At 35.5% G+C, this 19194-nt stretch overlaps 1 protein-coding gene across 2 annotated transcripts in view; it reads right to left on the bottom strand.

The window, feature by feature from the left end:
* The window catches only part of dennd4c (DENN/MADD domain containing 4C), a 77009-nt gene that overhangs the window by 31649 nt on the left and 26166 nt on the right, over window positions 1–19194 (bottom strand). For both annotated transcript variants that reach the window (XM_052560447.1, XM_052560448.1), the window contains exons 2-12: window positions 13979–14289; window positions 12205–12457; window positions 11212–11281; window positions 9675–9844; window positions 6627–6868; window positions 5706–5772; window positions 4052–4110; window positions 1855–1999; window positions 624–799; window positions 410–510; window positions 59–277 (exon numbers count right to left, since the gene is read on the bottom strand). In XM_052560447.1, the coding sequence (XP_052416407.1) occupies window positions 59–277; window positions 410–510; window positions 624–799; window positions 1855–1999; window positions 4052–4110; window positions 5706–5772; window positions 6627–6868; window positions 9675–9844; window positions 11212–11281; window positions 12205–12457; window positions 13979–14277 (1801 nt within the window). In that variant the 5' untranslated portion in view covers window positions 14278–14289. The remainder of the gene's footprint in view (window positions 1–58; window positions 278–409; window positions 511–623; window positions 800–1854; window positions 2000–4051; window positions 4111–5705; window positions 5773–6626; window positions 6869–9674; window positions 9845–11211; window positions 11282–12204; window positions 12458–13978; window positions 14290–19194) is intronic.

Here is a 19194-nt window from a genome sequence, read left to right as displayed (position 1 = left end):
ACACAAAACTAAGATCTCATATCACTACACAGAGCCACTATTTGGCTGGTAGAGTTACCTTGCAGGTCATAGAGCGAGTCTGCAGCAGTAGCTTTCTCAGAAGGTGCTTGTGTGATTGGTTTGAGGTAGGTTCGGTAGCCCTTCAGTATGGATGCCATAAAGCGCAGGAACGCCTCCTGAATCTCCATCTCCAGCTCTGTCTTTTTCTTATGCCAGGTGAAGTCTGCCTCGATAGGGGTCATCTCCACTGCCAAGCCTTCTAGTGCTGTACGCCGAACTGTATTGAAAAAACCCTCACATATGTCATACACAGTCACAACTTTTTTTTTACTGAAAAAATTTCAGAGATGCAGCAGAAGGAGATAATTTTAATGCATAAAGAAGCTGTAAAGGTGAAAGGAAATCTTACCAGTGGCAAGCTGGTGGTGAAGATTTCCTAAGGAGTTGATGAGACCTTTGCACGGCTTCTTTGGGAGGTTCTTCCAGTTACTATTTCTTTTTTCATCAGACCTTAAAAAAAAAGGGGGGGGAAGGTAAATATCACAAAAAAAAAAATATATTTAAAAAATAACAAATAGCAAAAATTTCCAAAATGTTTAATCTTAAAGTTCAAGGGTGCTCACAAGTATATAGTGTTGGTGTCCAAGTCCACACAGACCACATCAGGTGGGGGATCGTAGAGGTCAAAGTATCTAGAGTCAACGCCCACAATGAAGGGACATGGTGCATTGAGGACCCCCGCCAGAGACAGAGGGCAAAGAGGGATATATGGACACTGCCACTGGAATGGGAAGATCATCTAGACGGAGATGATAATGACAATGGTGTCCCATTTATTAATATAAAAAATTATCAAATATTTTCATTCCATTCTGGACAATTGGTTTAAATGAGAACACACTTTAACAGTACTTTCATTTACCCTACTTGCAATTTACATTTACAAACATTTTGTGCTAGGGATGCACCAAAATAAATATTCTGGGCTGAAACCAAAACCACAAAATTCCGGATGCACTTGACTGAAAACCAAAACTGAAAATACTTTGTAATATTATATTACAATTTGTAATATTTATTATTTTATTAAATATTATGATGTAATTTTGTAAGACTTTTTAACTTAACTGAAGCCCAGAAAATAACCACACTTTTACTGAAAGTAATACATAAAAAATGCAAAGAAAATATATAATTCAATATTGATGTTTTATTTTTATTCAGTTCTATGCAACAGAATCAGATATATTTTTTTGACTAATTGTCCAAATAATGTATAGTCCTACTACAAAGCAGTTCTTATCAGAGCATGTGAGCACAACATAGTAGTGAGCAGATCTGTGAAGAAGAAGATAACAGTATTTTAACTGTTACCCAGTATAGCTGTAGTACACTGCAAACAGAAACACTACAAGCACACTACATACAAATTTCCTGTTGGCACCTTATTTGAGTGGACTTTGCTTTTCCGGTAAGTTAGAGCGGTGAATAACATAAGTGGAATGCACATTGATAGAGCGGAAAACGAAGTTGGGCTTCACACCACGCAATGACGATAGCTAGAGGGAGAACGAAACCTGCGTGCTGAAAACTGTTGAACAGTTTGACAAAGTTTGGCCGTTTTTGTCTTTTGCCAGTGCATTCCTATTTTGTGCTTAGTGCCATTTGCCATGTGTGAATTCAAATTTTGATTATAGGGGATGCAGAAGACTTTCATTATCTGGCATAATTTATTAAGATTATAGCACATCAGTGTACATGGTTCTGAATCTGTAGAAGGTTTTTTATGTTTTTGCTGTGAAACATCGTACAAAGTAGCAAACAAATTCATTGTTTTCAAAGTCAAACACTCACCGCCACAACAGCCTCAGCCACCCCAGTCAGTACAGCTGGTCTCAGGGAGTGCAACAGGATCTTGCTTTCCAGCAGGATAAAGTGAAGCAGTGTGGCACAATTTTCTGGGCCCAGATTCATCAGCAGTGTACTGTAGTCTGCTCCACTGAAGAGCAGAGAAGAGGAAGAGTGGAAAATAATCGAAATATCAGAAGCTAATTTTACAGAAGTGGTTTAAATTCACGGTAAAAGGACATATTTCATATTGATATATTTCAAAACACTCAATAAGGTTTAGATTGTCATTGTTCTGAAAGGTGAATATTCCTTAGTATTACTTCAAATCTATTATTATTTATTACTTTATTATTTACTTCTCTTTTCTCTTCAAAAGGTTTAAGAACAGAAAAGTAAATTGACTGTTCATCAGCTAGAAAAATATATATATACGTATCAGTATAACTGTGGTGTGGACTTCCTTAATCTCATGAAATTAAAACAAACATTAAAACTTTATAGTTATTGTTGTTGTTATAGTTATTGTCCTTGGTGTGAACCGATCTTAAAGGGATACTCCACCCCATGTCGTTCCAAGACCGTAAAAGCTTTGTCCCAAAGAAGAACAAAGCTTTTACGGGTTTGGAACGACATGGGGGTTAATGTCAGATTTTCATTTTGGGATGAAGTATCCCTTTAACAGTGAAACTACTTTTCTAGGATTAATTTCTGATTAAGTGTTACCAGTGTAATATCTGTGTTTGGAATTTGCTCCATTTTAAACAGTCATCAATCTAAAAATATATAAAAAAAATTAAAAATTAAAAACTCAATGTAATTCCTTGCCCAACAGACACTGTAACACTGTGATTTTTATTTTACCTAGAAAAAAATTAAATCATACTAGTTTGGAACAACATGAGATTGAGTAGGAATTTTCATTTTTGGGTGGACTATCTCTTCAACAGCATTTCAAAATGTATCTGTCTCTGATCTGACCTAATTAAACTACCACTACTCCAACTGAAAGGAAAAGATGGAAGAATTTCCTTTGGAAAAAAATGGATGTTAAAAATGACCAGCCATTCTTGTCTGACTTCAAACTGCAGCTCTGCTGGCCAGAATTAGATAAAATGACATTCTAAAATAGAAAAGGTCATAGGTCTGACTCGATACATCTGGATTCATGAAATGATATACAGTGGCTACAAACACTTTAAGACAATTAAATCATTTTAAAAAATATGAATGATATATCAAAATAAATATCAATATTTTAGCTGCTTGTTCAGTATAACTAGCGAACAACGTAATTGACGTAATAATACAGTTACCTTATGAAGTCTACGTAAAAAAATAAATAATAACACACACACACACACACACAGCACTGTGCAAAAGTCTTAGGCCACTTGTATTTTCACCAAAAATAAATGGTTTTAAGTCAGGTATTTCTATGTTTTGCTGTAGTGTGTCTGTAATAAATATCCGTTTACATTCCCAAACATTATTTTTGACATTAAATGTGATTATTGTTTGCACATAGTGTGTGACAGCAGCCAGTGCTCCACACAGAGATCCGATCTCATCATCATCCAGTCCATCTGGAATAACATGAAAAAACAGAACAAACTGAGAGAGACTAAATCCAGAAGAACTTTGGCAATGTCTCCAAAATGCTTCAAGAAACCTGCAAAGCTACTGTACTATACAAAGTTTTAGGCACTTGTGTAAAAATGCTGTAAAGTGAGGATGCTGTCAAAAATAATGCCATAAATAGATAGTATTAATTAACTGACCAAATTAAATCAACATTTGATGTGACCACATTATTTTTCAGGTAGCTTTGTAAGTAGGTTTCTTGAAGTGTCTTGGAGACATTGCCACAGTTCTTCTGGATTTAGTCTGTCTCAGTTTGTTCTGTTTCTTCATGTTATTATTCCAGACAGAGTGGATGATAGTGAGATCTCTGTGTGGGGCACTGGCTGTTGTCAAACTCCTTGTGCAAACAAAAATCTCACTAGATCTAAAATCTGTCAGATGAAAGCCAAAGTCTCACAAAATACTGTGGGAAACACTTCGGTTTCATTAAGATTTTACAACCAGAAACTATCCATACAAAAATGAATCATTATTATATGCCACTTGTTTAATATTTCATTATCTATAACAACAGTATCTTCACCTATGTCCATACCTTAATTAAACAGAAATAATTTACCTTAGTGGTAAAGGTGTACAGACAGGTTGGGACAGGATTAAGGTGTCATGTGCCGACAGCTTATGGGGGGAAAAATAGATCTGGCATTACCTAAACAAAGTCTAAACAATCTGTTGTGACAAAAATTCATACAAATACATAACATAAATTTATATAACTCTATAAACAATTATACACAGATGAGCCAAAATACTAAGACCATCTCCCTAATATCCTGTAGGTCCTCTGTGTGCTGTCAAAACAACGACACCTAGACAACACCCTGGCATGGACCCTACAAGACCCTTGAGGGTATCCGGTATACTATGATATCTGGCATCAAAATGTTAGCAGCAGATCTTTCAAGTCCTTTAGGTTTGCGAGGTAGAGGTAGATGGATCGAAATTGCTGGTAAGGATGTCCACAAATGCTCAGTTTGACTGAGATCAGGGATATTTCAAAGGGCAGGGCAACACCTAGAACTCTTCATTATGTTTCATTATAAAACCATTCCTGAACAATGTGTGCAGTGTTGCAGGGTGCATTATTCTGTTAAAAGAGGCCACTTCCAACAGGGAACACCATTGTCATGAAGGGGTGTACCTGGTCTGAAACAATGTGTAGGTAGGTAGCACTTGTCAAATTTAGCTATATTTAGGAATATAGCTAAGAGTAGGGCTGTGTGATTAATCTGAATCAAATCTAAATCGCGATTTGAGACGTTGCGATTTGCTAACTGCAAGAGCCTGCGATGTGGATGCGATATTACTCTGTTCCAGAGCATATGTTTGACTGCTAGCCTTCAGTGACCATCTTACTAACCAACTTACTAACTCCTTTCTTCCCAGCTCTGCTCTTAGCCAACTGTGTAAACGCCCACCATTAAAAAACAAAACGGAAAGCAGGAGCGAGACAAAGTGGGATTATGGTGTCTACAGGGTTAGGTCAATAGTTAGGCAAATTAAAACTAAAGAAAAACATTATGTAACTTAAACTTTGAAAAGACAGACAACTAACAAAAAAGATAATATACAAGAGTTGCGTCACAATACACATCAAGAGCATCTCTTATTGCATGTTACGCTATTCCCAGTTCGGAAGACCGCACACACAACCTTTGTCTCTGAATGTTTCTCATACTCGCTCCTCTCTTCCTCATGCGGCGTGAATCCCGCATCACGGACGAACCGTTCACACTTGCCGCACTCACACAGTCTGTTTTGTAATGCTCGGTTATACTCGCGTGCGGCCCTGCACCACAAATCTCCACGAGCGCATCTGGCAGTATGAATGAGGCTCGACGCACGTGAGCAACCTACGTCGACTCGCGCCTGGATCCGCATTTAAAACTAATGTAAATTCAGTCTAACTGACAGTGCATCCTAGTGCCTTCACTTCCCTAGATAAACAATATCAAAAGCAACCTTCTTCCACTTTTCTAATGTCCAGTTCCTACACTTTCGATGGTCGACAGGGGTCATTGTAGACTCTAAGACTGTTCTGTGTGATCTTTGATCTTTATTCCTGCCTATCTTGCTTGCATCCACAATACTTTCAACAATATTTACTTCACCTGTGTCTGGTCATAATGTTTTGGCTCATCAGTGTATTGTTACAAGTATTAAATGTATAACTTTGAAATCCAGAATAACAGAGAAAAAACTATCCTTCTTACCTGGACCAGTATTCTTGGCCTCTGAGGAGAAGGGAAGGAGACATTGTGCATGAAATGGGATATGTGTCTAAAAAAAAACAAAAGAAATCAATCACATTAACCCAACTCATAGACTGATATCACAATGAAACAAATGACCTCTTTTGTTAAACACATGGCTAGGTGATTTACTATTACAAATATACTGATAACAGTCAATGCAGAGCTTTCCAAATCAGTCATTTATGGGGTTCCATTATGGTTACTATGCTGCCTATGTAGTAGAGCTGGGACGATAAATCGACACAGAATCTATTCGTAGACTGATTCTTAGATTTTCAGAAAGCATCGCGATTCCTCTGGAATCGATTCGGAGTTTAGATTTTAACAGCAGATGGCACTCTAATCTAGTTTTTAATCTGCACACTCAAATGCTCATGAAGAAGAGTGCTAAAAAGCGCTTGTGCATTCGGCTGAGTCATGTAATTTCATCTCAGCTTAGAAATTTGTGACGGGAGAATAATGTAAACAGTCCACTGTGAACACCTTAATTTACCGTAATTCGCTTCAACCTTTTCAAATTTTATGAATTATTATTTTAGGTTCAAGTGCGTGTAAGGATTTGGAAACGATTAGAGTACTTCTGTTTCTAAAACATGCAGTGCCATCTGCTGTTCAAAACTAAGCTCAGAACGGATTCAAGAAAGAATCGCGACGATGCAGAATCATTTCTCGATTCACGATGCAGTTATTTATTTTTCCCAGCCCTACTATGTAGATATTTTTTTTTAGGTTTTGGAATAGATTCAGATTGTGCAACATAATGTAATTGTCATCTTTACTTTTTATTGCAGTAATGTTGTCTCTATTTTTTTAGTGTTTTAAAAAATTTTTAATAAAAAATCGTAGTGAACTGCAGTTGAAGTAAGAATCTGTTTGTACTTCTCAATGGGCAGAGGGTTGACTCCATTGGCTGACAGCTTGTAAAGGAACATTAGGAACTTCCTGAAGGACTCAAAGAAAGGCCAGCGGGACAGCAGACAGATGCACTTGTTGGTGTTGACTGTGCGGTTGGGTATGGCCTTCTTGTCCACAGTGGAGACCAGACCTAGCTGGATCTTTTGTTTCTCGCTGAGACCGTCCACAGGATACGGTTCGTAGAACTGTATCCCAGCTCCATACACCTGCAGAAGGGGAACAAAAACAGGACACAGTTAAATTGTTTTTTTTTTTTTTTTTGCAATTTCAACTTATGCCATCCATTAGATCTTAACAGATTCAGATGGAATTATCGGTCTTTCACATAAGGTAATTTGAAATTACATCTGTAATACATGTCTCCACAATTAAAAGAATGAAAATTGCACATTTTGCACCACACATATAGCTGAATGACAATAGTATCCAGGCCCGACGTCAAGGGGGGGGCTTGGGGGGGGGGGCGTTCTGAAGCCCTCCTGTAATGATCTGAATGACCCACCCCTCCACCCCCAGTATACTGTATGATTTTAAACTTGGAAGGCAATCTCAAACAAATGTGATTTCAAATGAGTGGTATCCCTCGGATTTGATTTGTGCCACTTCAGAATCAATTTGACCCCCTTCATCCATGCTGATTTTAACCATTCGATGTGGATGGTCACTGCTGTATTGGTCACAACATTCACTGCTAAACTCAAACTTTTTTTTTTTTATTTGCAGTCTGGCGCTGCCTATAATGTATTACAATAATACCACATATAGTTTTATACCACATAAAATGTATTTAAAATGTAGGTTTCAGACATTTAAATTAATCAATTCAACACAATTATTTGTTAGATAGACACAGTGTTTGTGAGTTTTTTAAAGCTGGAGTCTGAACAAGTAGGTAACAAGTCTGTTTTATCTGACCAACTGAGAAAAAAAAGTATTAAAATTAGGGCTGTCACTTTTTATGCTGCTTACTCGTGCTGCTGTTGTTTGTGCCTGTTCTGAATTTTTTTATTTTTCATTTAGCCTAATGTTGTGAGATATGCATAGTGGCACTTCATATAAGTTGGTATTCTAAGTTGATAACCTGCTGTTTCAAGCATTAAGTAATAATCCAGATAGTCCTGTTTATGACTCACTGTTAATACATTTGTGATTGAATCTCCATTAGGCTATGGTGTTTTTTTTGTTTGTTTTTTTATGTGCGGGGGGAGGGGGGTCACGTAGATATTCGAATATATTCGAATACATTGCATGATATTCGATATCCGTTTGAATTTGATTTTTCTCAAAAGTGACAGCCCTAATTACAATAAATCGTACTACCAAAGGTGAATAGTAAAAGGGTTCAAATGACGTTGCTAAAATGAACATTATTTGGTGTATTTGGTGTAATGTGAAATGTGTTTATGTGGGTTAAGGTAAAAAAAAAAATAATAAAAAAAAAACACTATTTCCCACATACTGTACATTGTTCTGTACATATTTTTTCTCCACTATGCCCCGCTTTTCTGAAACACGTAATTGTTTTTACAAAGCTCATCAGTCTGAAAAGCGAGGTGTGCTCTGATTGGCCAGCTATCCAGTGCGTTGTGATTGGACAAATGTTAGACCCCTCACCATACTGTAGGGGTGTCCCGGTCAGAACACCAGCCCACATGACAAAAACAACAAAACCCATTACAAACGAGATGAGTGGGAACATAATTACTATTTTTAAAATAACTTATGATGTGTTCACACTAAATGCAAAGCAAATATGCTCATCGTGTCCCTCGCTTATAGATTGCCCGCAGAATGATTTTCGCGTCACATGTGCTGTTTTTATTTGTGTAATGTGATAAACATCCCACGAGTATAACCATGGTGAGGATAAGTACAATTGCTGCTTTGTACCTGTTGTGGAAGTCCCAAAAATGCTGGAAAGGCAAAGGCAGATGTGTCTGGGCTCACAGCACCATACAGAGGTGCAACTTGATTCTAAAGTTGTATCATAGATTTCGGGGTGCCCACAAACAGCTACAATAATGCACTCCTCCATTTTCTGATTCAACCTGATGTTCTGATGAGCTCTTTGCTGATTGGCTTGCACGAGAACATGTCAGGCGAATTTTCCCCTCAAGTTGAAATTTTTTAACTTGCGCGGAAGAATGGATTGAGGCAAATATCCGTGTTCGTGGCAAAGACGCAAATTCGTTTCCATCCATGTCTTTGCATTGACTTTGTATGTAATGTAAGGTAATCTCGCAAATACTGCAAATAATTAAATTACTGTTTGGTGTGGATACACCATTATACTGTCTTTTTATACGTTGCGTATCATGCTGCGTAAGCATAAAACCATGTCTGCATTTGTGAACAGCTAGAGTGAGGAAACGGCAGGGGGCTAGAGTGAGGAACAGGTGGCTGCTAGAATGAGCAACAGCCTAGAGTGAGGACCCCTTTAAATCTAACGATCTACTTTTTTCTCAAATTGTTAATGTTAACAAACATTAGCATTGTGTGACTGTGTCTGTATTAGTGTGTAGATTTCAGTTTCTGTACAGTCTAATCTCTAATTATGACACCATTTGATTTTCATTTAAAGAAATTATTTTTAAACCAAAAGGCAAATTCTTCCTAAGAACTGGTTCTCGTTAAAATACAAATATTTTGTGATCCCACTTAGGCTATCTGTAATCAGACGCACATTTAAAACTGGAATATAATCTAAATTCAGTCACATGAATTTCATAAACACACAATCCTTTCTGGATTACAATCCACCATCATATTCCAGCTGCTGTGAGAAAAGGCTACGGTATAAAACGATCCTAGGTAACTAAAAAGTTCACAATATTCTTCTCCTAGTTTAATGGTGACTCAATTTTATTTATGTTAATCCAGAAGATCAGATTCTGAGAATGAGCATTATAAAGTTTAAAATAAATAAATTAATGTACTTTCACTTACAGACATTTGACAATCAGAATACACCCCCCCCCCCCCCCCAACTGACATCGATAGATTTTTATTTACCTTTTCTCCATTGGAGTTGGTGAGGACAAATGTGGAGAAGACAGGTAAAGGGTAGCGTGTGTTAGGAGCCCAGCACTCAATCTTGGCCCCCATAGGAAGGCAGAATAGGGGTACAGACTCAGAGAGGGGAAATGATTCATAGTCCTCCTCAGGATAGCGAAAGATCAGACCTGCAAATGGAATGATTCATTAGAACCATTGTTGTTGAATGTTCGCCATGTTTCTATGATAAGATACCATTGATATCCAGTCTTATGGAATCAGCATTAATGCTATTTAAAAATATGCTATTAAAAAAAAAAAAAAAGAAGACAAAAAGAAAAAAACATCCTCTTGATGTAAGTGGAGTTATTTCATTGTGATTAACACGTCATGTGACAGGAAGTGATGCAACATGGAGAGAAACTGGCTGCACTGCTGCCAACTCTCGCAAGACAAATTAGCAACTAAAGTGTCAATAACAAGCCCAGTATTTATTTTTTATTTTTATCATCAATATTATTTAATACCAATAAAGGAGCTTGCAACATATTAAACAAACTACTCCTTTACCTAAAAAAGTAAAAACAGAAGTTATTTTACAAAAAATCAAAAGTCGGAACAATAGTCATCACCTGTGAGCAGAATAAGATTAGAGAGATGGAAAAGAAGAAGAACACAAGAGTTTCCAAGAGGAGCTGTAACAGTCACATATTTATAGCCTAATAAAATACATGCAAACCAAATGTACATACTGTACATTATTATAAGCCAACTTTTTTTTTATGGTAATAAAGCCCATGATAATACATTACAAAAACACTTTAAAAATGTAAAACTACCTAATTAAAAAAACTCATCCCACTCCTCTATTATGTCTACCATAATTTCTTGGATTACATCTTCACGCTGAATTGCGCTACAGCACTTATAATACTGCACTAATTGACCTTTAACTGTGAGCAGACACAGTGCCAATCAATACACTGGAGACGAAAATAAATGTAAAGAAACAAGAAAGAAAGTTACTTGTCAGATTTTCTTAACAAGCAACAATATTTTTTAAAATAAGCCCAAAAAACTGATTTTTTTTTTTTCACACAACTTTACAAAAAAAAAGAAAAGAACATAAAGCCGCCCAAAGTTGTGACTGACTGGTTGCTGACAAAAAGTGAACTCTGACATTAAGATCATGACCACCATACTAAAGCATAAAAGCAGTCAGCCTTTAAACTTATCAAACAGACATTATTTTACAGAGCCCTGGGACCTTTTTGGGATTTCTTTACAAACAAACAAAACCACTGCAAAATGCACATACTGCACATCAATCAGTTTGCAGTTAGTGCTTATTTTCAGTAAATCTCAGCAGAGAGGAAATGCTGCTTACTGTGAAATGTGCACTGACATTTAAACAAGTCTCTAAGAACACTGTTAGAAAGCTTCTGACAGAAAAAAATAATAAATCATCTGTCATCAGAGAAATTAATTTAAAAAAAATGTGGAGAAAGACAGATAGATGGACGGACAGAAACTGGTGGCAGAGATGGAGACTTACCAGCCTTATAAGCAATGGAGTTGGACGCAGACACTGACTTCTTGTAACACAAAAATACACTCGATCCCCACTGAGTATGAAAAAGGGGAAAAAAAAAGGAAAAGAAACAAATTAACTGAATTCCTGAATTATATTTTGTTCATAAAAGAGCTCAACAGCTAGTAGCACACTGAGGAAACCTCTATGAGCCATTTTTTGAGGGATCCTGAATCATTAATTAAAAGGCAATGACCTATTTCTTTGGAGTACTGTTAACTGCTTAAAGATATGTTATAATAATGTCATAACCATACTGATATGAGTGTTGCTCGAGTAGAAAAACATTATTATTCTTATGACATATTATTAATAGTAGTAGGGCTTTTAATTTTTAATGTAATTAATTACATGATGTGCTGATTAATAAATAAAAATTAAATCCCAAATTTATTACACATCAATTCTGACTGAGAAATTATCCCACAAACATTATTTTGTTAGATAAGAAAAGCAATATTTTTACTTGACAGAATTTATACACAAACTCTTGATACAATTCGGCCATAGCTTTTTGTTGTTGTTGTGAATCTGCATCTACAGTGGAATTTAGATATATTTACACAAACTCACAAATTAAAAATTAATCTATAAAGCAGCTATGTAACCCTAACTCAACACTAAGAACAAGTTATTAATTTACAGGTAACACTTTATTTTAAGGTGTCCTTGTTACCCGTTACATGCACTGTAATAATACAAATACTGTAATAACAATAAATTATGCATTTTACATGTAAGTAACCCTAAACCAAACCCTAATCCTAACCATATAGTAAGTACATGTAGTTAATAATTATTACCCAGTACTTAAATGTATATAATTACACTGTAACAAGGACACCTTAAAGTAACCAATTCACGTTACTTGCCATTTATTTGTGTAATTACATTGCAACAAGGATGCCTTAAAATACAGTCTAACTGGATGTGATTTTAAATAAATGCTGAACTCACCAAGCCACAGTTTAGGTTCTTGTCAACTTTACAGAAAGTGTGAGGAGGAGTCTCATTCTTGTTTGTGATGATGACGCAGATGTCAGTCACAGCCAGTGAGTTCTGGGGCTGGACGGGGGGTGCGCGGCGATATGTGATGAATATTCGCTGGGATGTGGCAGAGCTGTTGTTTACATTTGCACAGCGGCCAAATGGTGTAGCTTCAATGATCTCACAACCCTGAATGAGACGCTCTTTTCCCTCATATAGGACCCTACAACAAAGAACAAGCACTAATCAGCAACTTAACTCACAGAAAACAGAAAATAACCCATTAACAAGTACCCTTAGGCTCTTCTTGTGATGGCATTACATTAGCATTAGCATTAGCAAGGTCTGTAAACGTGTCCAGCCATGGCACAACAGGGTTTGTATGCAAGGCAGTGAAAAGAGAAGAGGAAATGTGGAACACAGATTCTTTCTACATAAGTGCAATGAACAAAGTATATACGCCAATGAAAACCTAAATTATATCAGTTCTTCACCTAAAGTGATTAAGACTCTTTAACCCTCAATCAACCTTTGTGACAAATTTGGACAAAATCTTCTTTATTTTTTATAGTTTCCTTAATCTGAGTGGTACAAGACTCGGCTACTTTCCTGTTTTCCATCTGAACACACACACTCAATTCAACAAAGTTCAATGGTGGAGAAAAAAACAAAAAACAAACAAAAAACTTTTAATTTGTCCTTTGTGGACAAAAGTGGGCACCCACTGGAAATTAATTGGAAATACTAAAATGTAGACCTTTGTGCCCAAATTTATCCATGACGGACAATTTAAAAGTTAAAAGACTTGGATTAATGTTTTAGAAAGAAGTCCTTTATGCCTCCGAGGCTGCATTTAATTGACAAAAAAAATTTAATTTGCTCAAAAAAAGTAAGGACCTGATGTCACTCTAACACAAATCAAAAGTAATCAAGTTTACTCTTTAGTCTACAATAAAGCAATGTTAAGCAAGCCCACCTAATTATCATTAAAAAAGAATAATAATAATAATAATAATAATAATAATAATAATAATAATAATAAATGTTGCAATATTTAAATATGGTAAGAAATTCATTTGGGAATTATTATAAAAATAAATGAAAATATATATTAAAAAAAAGGAATGAATAAAAACTAAAGCATTTAAAATAAATAGTGAAAATAATAAAGCTATGCAAAATTAAATTCAATTATATTTGAATTGAATTCTATATATATATATATATATATATATATATATATATATATATATATATATATAACAGTAATAATTTTATTTTAATAACTAATTATCAAGTCATTTATAATTTTTTTCTATTAAATTCTAAAAAAATATTTTTCCAGAACAATTATTATTTTCATTTCATCGTAGTAAAGGATAAGTCCAAGTACCATGCATATTTTACTAGGCTACTCGCAATATTATGAGGATGAAAAATTAACAGAAGGGGAGATTTAAAATGCAGAGGCTTGGAAATCCCCCCATCCCAGCAAATCGCAAGCATATGTGTCATGCTTAGATGCATGATATGATATAAGCATTTGCTTCTTTACAAAAAATAAATGTATCATGTTGGTAGTTACAAGTTATTTTATTTATTTATTTTTATAAATCACCTTTGTGTTTTTTGTCATAATTTAAAATGGTGATAACTACTTTTTGACTTTGTTTGAATATTAAATACCTGTTCAAGGGTACAGCTACAAAGAGGTACTGCTACCCCATTCACCCTACAAACTCACCCGATGTCAATGAGTGGGGGCTTCCCACGACTCCTCTTGTAACACAGAAAGAGTTCTGGGCTCTTGAGACTGCCATGGTTGAGATTGGCTGGCTGACCACTGTAGGTACTCTCAATGCAAGTGAAACCTTCAGGCACCGTTTCTCCTGCAGACTTGTTGATGACGGCAAGGTCAGTGATGGGTGCCTTGGGCCCACTGGACTTAGCTTCAGATAGATCCTGCTCTAGTGGTGTGGACTTGTCTGTCAGGCCGGCCACAACAAAGTAGTCTGTCACACGGTGACCCTTATCCTCAATCATGGCTGGACGGACCTGTATGGAGAGAAGGAACTGTTGATTTGATGTTTTTATAGGTTTCAAATCATATTTGCATGTTATATATATTATTATTATTATTATTAAAAAAAAATATATTAATAAAAAAAAAAGTTTTTACTTTGCTTTACACATATCTTGGACACTGTTATTTGTTATTCACCCAACTACAAATATTCACTTAAAGCTGCGGTAGGTAACTTTTGACGATGAAGAACATCGTAGCCGGAACTACTTCTCTCTGTTTATGTCTATGAAGAATCACAAAGGTACTGGGTTACTCCGCCGCGGTACCCCTGAAGCAATCTAAAATAGTCTGAATATAAACACTTATTATAGGTGCAACCTAGTGATTCAGGACAAGCTAAAAACACTGTTTGGAAAATGGATTCATGGTGTACTCGCTTATTATATAAATTTTTCTACATTTTGAACACAAACAAAGTTACGGACCACAGCTCTGATTGGTTGTTTCTTATCGGGAGCGGTCAGTAACTGCAAATGGCAATAGGACCACTGGGAGGAGCCAGAGGAGCTTGATTTTTTTCACAGATTATCCGTCTCATATTCTACTGTCAGGACATAATGACAGGTTTAACAAATATGTAAAAAATATATTTTTACAAAAGTTACCTACTGCAGCTTTAATGTATCATTTATATTTTGAGAGCATACACTGCCTTATCAAAGTGCATCAGCTATCAAGAAATCTGAAAATACACAACACATGCTACGCTAAGCAGATGCCAACAAATAATAAGCACTCGATGTGCATTCAGATCATTCTTTTCCTTTAACTGTTATTATTATCATATGGTAAATGTGTCTAATTCTAACAGTTGATAATATTTCTATCAAAAATTGTGGTTCCTTGATTTATGTGAAAAGAAGCCCTAAATTGTGGCAAAATACTGAATTCAAATTAATAAAATTAGAAAAATTGCCGGGCCCTACTTGCCATAGCATGCAGAAGTCAATGCCGTTTGATTAAGTAAATGGCACAGGATAGTGTTTACACAATAATACATTATTGTTATACATTATTGTGATGTTATATTATTATACATCACAATACATTATTGCTGTAAATATGGTTGGAATGACCCCAAATTTTGTATGACACTGAATTTTACAATTTTTGATACCATCTATAGACTATAGCAAAAACAAATACTAGCCTAATTAAATGTAAGCAAAAGTTATCAAAGTTACAGAAAAAGATCTGTCAGAATAGTACACAAGCCCCAAATATTCTTATTTTGTGTGTTATTGAGCTTAAATGATTTAAAGTATCTTGAAAGTTAAAAAAAAAAAAGAGCAAAGATAAAAAATGCATAAAAAATTATTTCAACTTCATGGTAACACAGAACTGCAACATGATGTGATTATAATTGCAAAATTTCCATTAGTTTGATGTATCTACTGGTTTATTACCCAACCCTAATAAATATATTGTGCGTTTCGGAACTCTATACTTCCTAGTTAGTTATAAAACAGCTTTTATTGAAACCAAGCTGCCACAATGACTTGTCTACTTCCTCTTTATTACATAACAGATTCATATTATCAGCACAAGACTGTCTGCACAGACACTGATCAACTCTTTGTCTCTTTGGCTTACCAGTTGATATATTTTAGGAATGGAAAGATACTACTACAGGTTTCCAAAAGATGTGTGCCTCTAAGAACATTGCATACCTTCTGGAGAATTCAAACATTTGTGAGTTGGTTGTTATTTCCAACAATGTTAGTGCCTGATCATGTCAGTTAGTGAATATTTATTTATTTCACAATTGGACAAACAAACTCACTTTTAATGAATAATGGACATGACCATAATGACGCAATGCAAAAGTAACCATTTTAATTCTAAAGCCTGAATTGGTATAAACTAGGGATGTCAACGATTAATCGATGATCGATTAATTGTCGATAAGAGATGCAATCGATTAAGGCTATCTATGGTCGGTTAACCGATTCAATGTTGGGCTGCGTGCGGCTCATGCGCACTCAACACGTGCGAGCGGCTGTGAGTGACGGTGACGATATATAAAAGCATCATCAATCATTCACAATGTACAAATTAAGCTTTTAATGTGATTTAAACTTTAAAGTACATTAAAATAGAAACAACATAAAAGTTATTCAACATTAAATGCAATAGAAATGTAGTTACTAATCATTTCATCAGATAACTGTTTTATATCGTGCGCTTTGCAGGGCTGCGGGACACAGTGACAGGACAGGTAGTCTATTCATTCCTACAACTTGTTAATTCATTCCTAAGAATTATTAATGTGGCAATTGTCCATGTTTCATTAATTTTGTTCCCTAAATAACCCATGATTTAAGTGAAATAAGGGAACAAATTAATAAATCGAACGAATTCTTAATTCATGAAATCTTTAATTTCCCTTCCCATGTTTACCACAGTAAGAGATGCGAAAACAGTTATTAAAAGCGAAAGATAATAAAATAAACCTGGGAAATTAGAGGGTTAGACTATGAAGATTTAGGAAAAGAAACAATGCCTAAATATACTGAATTTGTGGAAATTCGCGACCAACCGGCAAACCAGAACAAAGCCGCGTAAATGAAGACTATGGGATCCAAAAGCATGGTCGCGATCTAACATTTTCCAGTTAACCTATTATTCCTCTAATAAACAAAGCTTTTATACCACACTTGTCATAATCAGATCTTATCATTTCTAAATAAATAATTGCTGGATTCAAAACAGCGATTAACAGGCGCTGTGACCGACACATTCCTGGAGCATTCAGTTTAAATAGACCGTAGTATACCGGTCCATTCTGCTGTTATGCCAAGGACGTTTTTGCTCATATGAAGAGGATCATCTTTTCCATCTATATGCGAATGCGTGTTAAGTACAAGCCTAGTTTACATTATAAATAATAGTTTAACATTCAAATACATTGCGAATATGGAAACATTTCGATTTGTGCGGAATGAGACATGAGCAATAACCTCCAAATAAATCTAGCCAAAGCCGCGCTCGCTCATCCTCGTCTGCACGCATGCACTGTCACGATCTAATGCGCTATGCCGGATTTTTAAAAATCAGACATTTTCTAGGACAGAATCCAGCAGGATCAAATTAATGTGAGCAACTGTGTTTTGGTGCAGCAGCGCCGATGTAGTTCACTTAATGTGCAGCGCAGTCACACGCGCTCCACATTTCGGATAATTTTATACAATAATGTCAGATGAAAACATTGCAATTGTGCTTTAAAATACAACAACGAGCACCACAAAACCATTTAAAGATGCGCGTTCAGCGTTCTCCGTGCGGGATTGGAAACTGTCAACAAAGTAAAATGACCTCAAAAGTATGGCGCGCTCTCTTCATTTTATCAAATGATCATAATCGCATCTATTCATTTTATAATCCTGCTACTAGCATTTTATTCAGACTAAAACCTCTTTAATTCAAGTGAGAAAGCGTTTTGTGTGTGTGTGTGGCTTTTGCACATCCTGTCATACCGCTGACTGCGTGCCTGCAATAGATGCATTTTGCAGTATTATGGTTAACGATTAATCGATTAATTGATCGTTAATTTAAACGACGATCGATCATGGAAATAATCGAAATTTGACATCCCTAGTATAAACAGTTTTGATTTTAAAGACTCGTGTATAAAAGCTAAATCATTCATTTCTTTTTATGCACTGCTAAAATCAAACCTGAATGGTAAGCTTTACATTGCTCCTTTTAGTTTAACCATTTAAGTTAATTGACATTTTTGACGATGTTCCCCTGCATATTAGCTGTCTTTTTCAAATTTTGTGGTGATGGCATAAAGTATTCAAAAGTTAATTTTTTATAACAAAATAGGCATTTTTGTGTAGCTCATGACTTCCTGAAGGAATTTTAAAACCTAGTGCCATACACAAAATTAATGACTCATAACTCCAAGACCTTAACAACCGAGTCAAAAGGTAGGTATCGTTTGATGGAAATCTTTCTAGACTTTTAGGGGGAAAAATCTCTGCAGTTGAATATTCTAATGTTGAGAAATAGGTGATAAAATGTAAGAAAAATTAGTCTGGTCAAGGGAATTTTTTTCCTATCATTCTTATTTAAATTATTTATTAAAGAAATAAGGTAGGATAATTTTTTTTTTTTGGTGATGGTCCCCGACGTGTGCTGTACGGAAATTACATTTTTGGTGATGTGATATGAAGTAATCAAAAGTTACAGTATTTTCATAAATTATGAAGAATATTTTTTTTCTATTTATCTACAAATAACATCGCACTACTTATGAGTTAATCAAAGTGGCCACATGCATGGTAAAGGTCAGACTCCAAGACTCCAAGCTTCCAAATGACACTTATTTTGGCCCTGTCCCAAATGGCACCCTAATGCGATTGGGATTACCGCAACGAGCAACACTTACCGCAACACTTCTCCCACTTGCATTGTGATCTGTTAACCCTCGCTTCGAGTTAACCACCATATTTATTTTTAAATCTTTTATATATATATATATATATATATATATATATATATATATATCCCTCCATGGCCCTTCTGTGTCCAAAATTGTGCAAAAACATGCTGTCATTGTAAGACAGTGAGCAACTCTGGTTGTTTGTCCAAGGAAGCAACCGTAACTAATGGGGGGCAGGGATTACAATAGGTCAATTGCTAAGCATTTTATGTTATATTTTTCTTCAGCCCTTGAATTAAAGCTTAATCCTCTGAAGTCGATTAATGTGTATACACATTATGAGTCATTTTCTCCTGATAACCCCAAAAAGAACTTAAATTACACTTTCAGTTTTGGTCGTACAGATAAGAGCAAAACATCAATTGAATCTGTAAAGGGTCTACTTTTTTATATACAGACATAACAACAGAACTTTGTGCACTTATAG

The sequence above is a fragment of the Carassius gibelio genome, chromosome B7, assembly GCF_023724105.1.
Source record: "Carassius gibelio isolate Cgi1373 ecotype wild population from Czech Republic chromosome B7, carGib1.2-hapl.c, whole genome shotgun sequence".
NCBI classification, from domain to species: domain Eukaryota; kingdom Metazoa; phylum Chordata; class Actinopteri; order Cypriniformes; family Cyprinidae; genus Carassius; species Carassius gibelio.
The sequence above is the reverse complement of the archived record's forward strand: the minus strand, read 5'-3'. Positions and strand labels throughout refer to the sequence as shown.